The sequence below is a fragment of the Alligator sinensis genome, unplaced genomic scaffold (assembly GCF_000455745.1).
Source record: "Alligator sinensis unplaced genomic scaffold, ASM45574v1 scaffold1377_1, whole genome shotgun sequence".
Taxonomy (NCBI): domain Eukaryota; kingdom Metazoa; phylum Chordata; order Crocodylia; family Alligatoridae; genus Alligator; species Alligator sinensis.
In genome coordinates, this window is record NW_005842585.1 from 771,286 (window position 1) to 778,371 (window position 7,086).

At 45.7% G+C, this 7,086-nt stretch overlaps 2 protein-coding genes across 2 annotated transcripts in view; both read right to left on the reverse strand.

Moving 5' to 3' along the window:
* LOC102388880 (gastrin/cholecystokinin-like peptide) overlaps positions 1–4,085 on the reverse strand; it is a 30,103-nt gene extending 26,018 nt beyond the window's left edge. Inside the window, exon 1 of the mRNA XM_025214518.1 lies at positions 4,065–4,085. The gene's annotated coding sequence lies outside the window, so the exon portion shown is untranslated. The remainder of the gene's footprint in view (positions 1–4,064) is intronic.
* A 940-nt stretch (positions 4,086–5,025) lies between these two features.
* The window catches only part of EIF1 (eukaryotic translation initiation factor 1), a 21,825-nt gene continuing 19,764 nt past the window's right edge, over positions 5,026–7,086 (reverse strand). The window contains exons 3-6 of the mRNA XM_025214522.1: positions 6,808–6,990; positions 6,590–6,607; positions 6,277–6,378; positions 5,026–5,903 (exon numbers count right to left, since the gene is read on the reverse strand). Of these exons, the coding sequence (XP_025070307.1) occupies positions 5,859–5,903; positions 6,277–6,378; positions 6,590–6,607; positions 6,808–6,990 (348 nt within the window). The 3' untranslated portion in view covers positions 5,026–5,858. The remainder of the gene's footprint in view (positions 5,904–6,276; positions 6,379–6,589; positions 6,608–6,807; positions 6,991–7,086) is intronic.

Here is a 7,086-nt window from a genome sequence, read left to right on the forward strand (position 1 = left end):
CCGTGGCCATTGTAGGGAAGGAAAACAGATCCCTATAAACCAGACAAGACAGCTCTCTCCAACTCTGATCCTGAAGCAAATGGTGCTCCAAGTTGCATCAAACACTTACCTGGCAGGAGAGATACCATGATGATGGTTTCAGTTCAGGTGGTTTTACTGACCTGGCAAGGGGGATACCCTTCTTCTTGGTCTTCAATGACTTGGTGTAGTTGAGAGTGGAGACCTGTCCATGGGACTGCAGGCAGCCCCTGAGAATCTACTAACACCTCCCAGTGGAAGGATCTCGACTGCAATTTAATGGTAACGGGGGATTGCTCTTGGACTTTCCTTTGAGTTTGCTCCTTCAGCCTTCTGGCTAGGGGCAAGTGAGACTAGAGAGCATCTGAACTCCAGGGTCTCTGGGCTTGGGGTTTGCACATAGGATGCCTGCCATGGATTTGGGAAGGCTGAGGAGTCTGGAAGGGAGGATGCTTACCGGTACAGATTTGAGTAATTGAGCTTGGTTCAGTTTATAGAATTTGGAACTAAATTTGGCTGATCTGGCCCAAGGCACAAAAATTAACCCCCTCCCCCCAAAACCTGCATCAAATATAGGCCTTTTTGACCACACAGTGGATGATAACTCATCATGGCAAGCCACAGAAGACTCAAGTTCAGGATAGAGGCAGCCTAGATTAACCAGGCCACTCACCCTCCAGAAAACTCTTTTGTCCTCTGACAGGTTGCTAGGCAATCTGTTATTTTATAGAGAATCAAAAAGAAAGGGCAAGCAAAGCAGCCAGCCCTCAGCCAAATAAGAACAGAACCTTCCTCTGGCTAACCAGCACCCTGTACGGGATCATATACACTGCTTAGATACCAAGGGACTGGGAGGGCTTGCTTTCCCAGTCCAACTGACGGATCATCAATACTGTTATTTCAGCTGACTAATAAAACAGGTGTTTTGAAAATAGCTCTTATCAAAAGGGTGGAGCAACAACAGATCTCAAAAAGCCCTGGCCTGTATCAGAGATACTCAAACTAGTGCTGTGGTAATAAACAGGAGATTTGGGATATAGCATTAGGAAAGGCACACTCCCAGCCAAAGGCTTAGCATGTCCTGGGGTCCACACAACTATTCCACTAAAGGACAGTTGTCTAATAGCCCCATGTGTGTGAGCACTTCTTGCCAGTTCAGACTCTTTGCTTGATCTTTAAATCCAGCTAGAGGACCTCTTCCTTCTGTTGCATTACCTTAAAGCACATGTCACTATCATGGCTTCTGCACCAAATTGCTTTCATGGATAGAGGCAGCTGACTTCAGGCATTTAGTCTCCTAGCTCCTCAACCCTCCAGATTTTTAGCAGTATCAGCCCCTGCCCCCATTAGTCCAATAACATTTATATTCACAGCTCTTTTAGGAACAAGCTTTGTGCTGAATCACTTGCTTTTGCAATGCATTTCCAAACTGCTTTAATTGCAGCAAATTATTTCTCTTAGCAAGGTCTCTCAGGAGAGTTAACAGGGGTAGTGTCATAAACCAGGCAAAGGCTCCATCAGGATTTGAAAGGGGTCCCCAAGGCCATCAAATCTGTGCTTGCAGGCTACTTGTACAAAGCATTCACAGATTCATTCACTCTGTCCCTCATACACCACAGCCACAGAGCACCCTACTACATGCCACAGGTGAAAAGCAGAAAAGAGAAGGGCACCACCAATGCCTTGGAAGGGAATTTGCTAGAATTGTTTGAGCTACTTTTATCTAGGAGGACTATGCTTGCACTACTGAGAAAGACAATCTGTCCACCACCAAGACCACCAAAAAGCAGACCCAAAGGAAAAAAAAAAATCCATCTGGACTTCAGATCTGGTGACTGGGTTTCAAACATATGAACAAAACCCTCCAGGCACCTGAGGGGTTTCCAAGTAACAGCAGGAGGCACCAGTGAAATCCAGGCAGACTTCCATTCGATCATCACACCAAAACACGAACAGGGCTGGAGTTTAATTAGATTTCATGAAGCAATTCCTTCAAGGCCAAGATGCCACTAAAAACTCCCAAATTTCTAGGAGAGCAGCACCTGCTCCTCCCTCCTCACCACCTTCAACTGCAGGTACCCATTCAGCAAAGTCCAGGTGATATTAAAACATGCTGTTACCACATACACTATAAGTAGATCTAAGTAAGTCCCTGTGCAGATCAGTGATGTGTATTGATCAACCACCTATTTTCTAAATCCACAAAGGTTTTATAGTTGGGTTTCTCATCCACCTGGGCAATAGGAAAAACCAGGTGGGTACTGTCACAACCCAAAGTTGTGGTTTTTCTTGTTTGTGTGCGCTTCGGCATCGCTAAATCATGTTCCCGCCAAATTGCAGCTCTTTTGCATGGTGGAGTGTTCTGCTGCAATTAAGAACCCACGTGCAGGAGTTTTTCCCGCCAGTTCTGTAGCTTTCTTTGCATAGTGCATTCCTTTTGCATTATAGTGATGCACGATGCAAAGGAGTTCCTGCCATTTGTATTTAGATTCGTGCCACATTATTGGCTGGTTCTAAATGTAGGCATACGTGGCGGCTAGCTATTGGCTTGCTAGCCGTACAAAAGGCTTGGGTAGTTTCCGCCCAAGTCGGAGAGAGAGAAAGCACGTGGAGTTCGGGAAAGGAGCGTGAGGATTTCTAAGCGCTGCTGATCCCTACGAACCCAGCTTTTTCCTTAAGAGGGCAACAGAGGTTTAATCTGTCAAACCCACGGAGCTTCAACAACTCCGGGGGACCTATTTACCGAACCCTCAGAGCCTTAACAACTCCGAGGCATATAACCTCTAGCCTCTCCCTGTCACCAATCGCAGTACAGACGTATCCCTATCCTAAGGACCCAATTGTCGAACCCACAGAGTCTTAACAGCTCCGGGGAACCTGGGAACCGAGTAACCCACGGAGATACAGCTGCTCTGTGAGAACGAATTATTGAACCCACAGAGCCTAAACCACTCTGGGGTCAAGGAACCGAGTCTATTAGATCCTCCACCGAGAACTCAAGCGGAGCTGTGCCTGGAAAGCTGACCAGCCTACACCACGACCACCTGGGGTGTAAGTAAATAATCTTTTCAATCAACCATTACGCCTCCGTGACTGATTCTAGCTCGAGCGTACCATACCACGCCGCGGTTTTCTCCAACCCCGCGTGCCCGGGCTGCTGGCCACAGCCTGTGCACACAAAGACGGGTCTGGCTCGCACCCGGCTCACACATGGGATCGGGAGAGAACTCGCACATGGCGACCCAGGCGGGATCGGGAGAGGGCCCGCACAGGTACAATTACAAACCGGGTTGCTAAGCCACTTCAGGTTTGACACTTCCTTCTCTGAAGTCTACTTTCATTTCAATATACAGAGAAGTTTTACATTGTCAGCAGAAAACCACCAGCTCGTGAGACATGATCATCGCTTGGAGCAATGTTCTAATCCAGCACAGCGAGTCCTCCTACTTCAGCAGAGCACAAAGTTAAATGTTTTATGCTACAACTACACCTCCTTCCCTCTGAACAAAGGCAGCCTTGTTGAAGTCAGTGCATCTGTAAGAAGCTTCTCTCTTCCGACTCAAGCCATTGCAAGCTCTCTACTGGTTAACAGCCCTGCAACTTCAACAGCTTTGCCAACATGCAAACAGTCTAATATCACAAACTCAGTTACCACATTTAAGCAGAGGCAGATTGCTAGCTTCAGCTAAAGCATTTTGAGGCAACAAGGCAGTAGGGTAGTTTCCATATGGGATTAGCAACTGGGCAAAGCAGGGCTCCACAGCAGGGGTTCAGTAATCTGCTAAAACAATTGCATTAGAAGAGATTGCATGGGAGGGATGTTACCCAGGAAAGACCATGCCCATCTGCTAGTGACATCAATTATCAACCAAGGCCTGTAACAGAACACTTAACTTTCCTAGACATTCCATTGCCGACTTCAGGATCCAGTCTTGGGCAGCAAAATTTAAGCAGTTTAAATGGAAAAAAAAACCAAAACTGTGGCATAAGAAATTGTCCAGACTAAATACAATTTCAACAGGGACTACTGATTCTTATCCCATTACCTGGATTAGTTTTTGATAGACCTTTGTTCCCACCCTCTCCCTTGCCATCTTTTGCATTTGAATCACCCACTCCTCTATAGCCCCCTGCTCTATGCTGTTTTCACTGCATCTGATGAAGTGAGCTCAGATTCACAAAAGCCTGTTATGCATCTTCATTTAGAGATTCTAAGGTGCATACCTACTCTGTCTTCTGCCAAACACAAGTTGTTTCCATGGCAAAAGTTGTTTCATCTACCTGGCAACTGACAACTAGCCCATAGACCAGTTTAAGCATCACTGTTGGGCAACTTAAGCAAAAATGCTAAAAGCCCAATATAGTGCCTGTGAAAAAAGTAGTACAACACAAGGGAGAGTGGAAGTACAACTTCTCATTGAGGGTGGGATCTGCTATTTTAGCAGGGGAATTTGCATATGGCCAAGTGAATACTCATAGCTTTGTTTACTGTTTCAAGCTGACAAAAGGGAAGAGGAAACATTGTGCTAGGTTTGCATTTTGCCATCCTGTTCAGCTAGCAGCGTTCATATTATGCAACAACAACAGGCTACAGCAAGCCTGGGATCTTCTCAAGTCTTTGGTTCAAAACTCCATTAGATTAGAAGTTGTACTAACACGTAGTTTCCTCATCCTGCCTGCTTATATTGTATTTAGTCAATTATTACAAGGACTGTGAACATAAGGCTTAGTTGAGCAAGGGACTTCCATTTATTACTGCAAGACCCAGCAATGAAGTTTTGCTTGATACCTAACAAAACTGTAGGAGTGATCGAACATTGCAACTAAACTCAATTAAGACAAGCAGTTTGTAGGATCATTTCCACCCCAAACACTTTCAAAGGACTCAACTGTTTTATTTAAAAAGTGTGGGGGGATTAATACATGGCAAGACAGCTTAAACCCCGTGTCTGTGGTAGCTGAAGATCTTCCACCAGCAATATGGAATTGAATCCATGGAGGCCAATGCTCTTGAAAACCATTTTTATTTAAATAAGACTTTAAATACATTACATACAACATTAAAACTGAAACCAAAATTCTGTTACTTCACAGGGCATTGGGCAGCAGTGGCTAGTAACAGGTAAGCTCTGCAGCTATATCTACAATGACATTTGTTAACATTAATTTCAAGATTGATCCCTTGTCAAAAGTTTAATCCAAGGTTATGTTTCCATCCAGTACTTTACCCCCTGTATCTTTGGGCTTAACAATATCAGTCTGGCCAAACCTGAAGTCCAAACATTCCACTCTGGAGCAGTCACTCTAGTTTGCTCCAAAGGCAAATTTCTGCAGTTACTCTTCTTGGTCAGTCAAGATTCCCCAAAGCCATCTACCTCCAGAAGCAAGTACTGCCTACAGGATGTTATCTTCCCATTCAGTGTCACAGCTCACGTTTGGTGCTTTATTGCATTTAGGACCCCTGCAGGCACCTTATTAAGTATTAATGTCCATTGAAATGGAAAGGAAGCTGGACTCAGAAGAGATTGAGGCAGTTTCTGGACAGACATATTGAGTCCCTGGACTTATCTGAAAGCATCTGGTTACTTCTAGCTCCAGGCAGGGCACTACCAAATGCCTGATTTACCTCCGTTTAAATGAGGAAATGCAAGACGAGACAGCATGGGCTCTTGTCAGTTTATTACATTGAGTTACACTAGTCCAGACTAAGATTAGAGTGGACCCAAGATTGTTACATTACACAAGCCGGCAGGTTTTAAACTTATGACAAGGGACAGAAGGGAATTTTTACTCATTGCAAGGAAATCCTCTTGCACAAAGCTTCAGTAACCCACAGGCTCTTAAAACCCATGGACCTTCAGCTGGTCGTCTTTAGCCAGTCCAATCTGTGGGGTGAAAGAGAGAGGGATACACTTTTTACAACACAAGTAAAAAGAACCATTCACATCCTGGCAAATTATTCCTACTCTCTCATTACTGAAAAAGACATCCAAGAACAAAGTAAACTAAGCTCTCAAGAACAAGGTTGTATTTGTTTTCTATGGTGACCATTTTAGCAATACAGAGTATTAGAAACATGCAGGCAACTCCTCCCTCAAGTAGGTAACCTTGTTCTTTGATATGAAGTAGCATCAGAGCTAACCTTAACTGGCGATTAAGCCACAGAAGAAACCTTTTTCCATCTTTTACAAGTTCTGTACCTCTGCAGCCTCGCTGCTTTGTTTTAAGAAAGGACCATCAACTCCGGGATCACCTTACCTCGATGAGGAACTGACATATGTTCTTGCGCTGGTCGCCTTGCAGCTGAATCACTTCTCCATACTCTGGATGTTCAATCACAGTACCATTGCAGGCAAATTTCTATGAGCAAAGACAGCACCCTTTAGTGTTGGCACCACAAAAAAAAAAAAAAAAGAAAAAAAAAGTGCCAGCAAAGTGTTGCTCAGGTGCCAGCTGGCCAATCCTCCCCCAACGTAGGGGAGTGGAGACACGTACAAGCAGAACAGAAGTGACCACAGCAAGTGAAGTTTTTGAACTCACACTTGCTTGGACTGGAGACCACAGCACTCACCTTCTTAAAGGCTTTCACCAGTTTCTTTTTATCGTAATCATCCGCAATGCCCTGGACAGTGGTGAGGGTCTTTCTACCGTTCCTCTGCTGGATCCTTATATGGATGTAGTCCTCAGTCCCAGCAGGAAGCAAGTCATCACCCTTACTTGCATCAGCAAAGGGGTCTGCAGGCGAGAGGCTGCGTTTAGCCGAGGGCCCGGCCTGGAACCGGCTTTCACCAGTTTCTTTTTATCGTAATCATCCGCAATGCCCTGGACAGTGGTGAGGGTCTTTCTACCGTTCCTCTGCTGGATCCTTATATGGATGTAGTCCTCAGTCCCAGCAGGAAGCAAGTCATCACCCTTACTTGCATCAGCAAAGGGGTCTGCAGGCGAGAGGCTGCGTTTAGCCGAGGGCCCGGCCTGGAACCCCCCCAAAGCCCGAGAATAGCAACTGCGCCACTGCGAGGCCCCGCCCCGCCAGCCCGCAGCGCCGCGCCCAGCCCCCCTCCCCGAGCC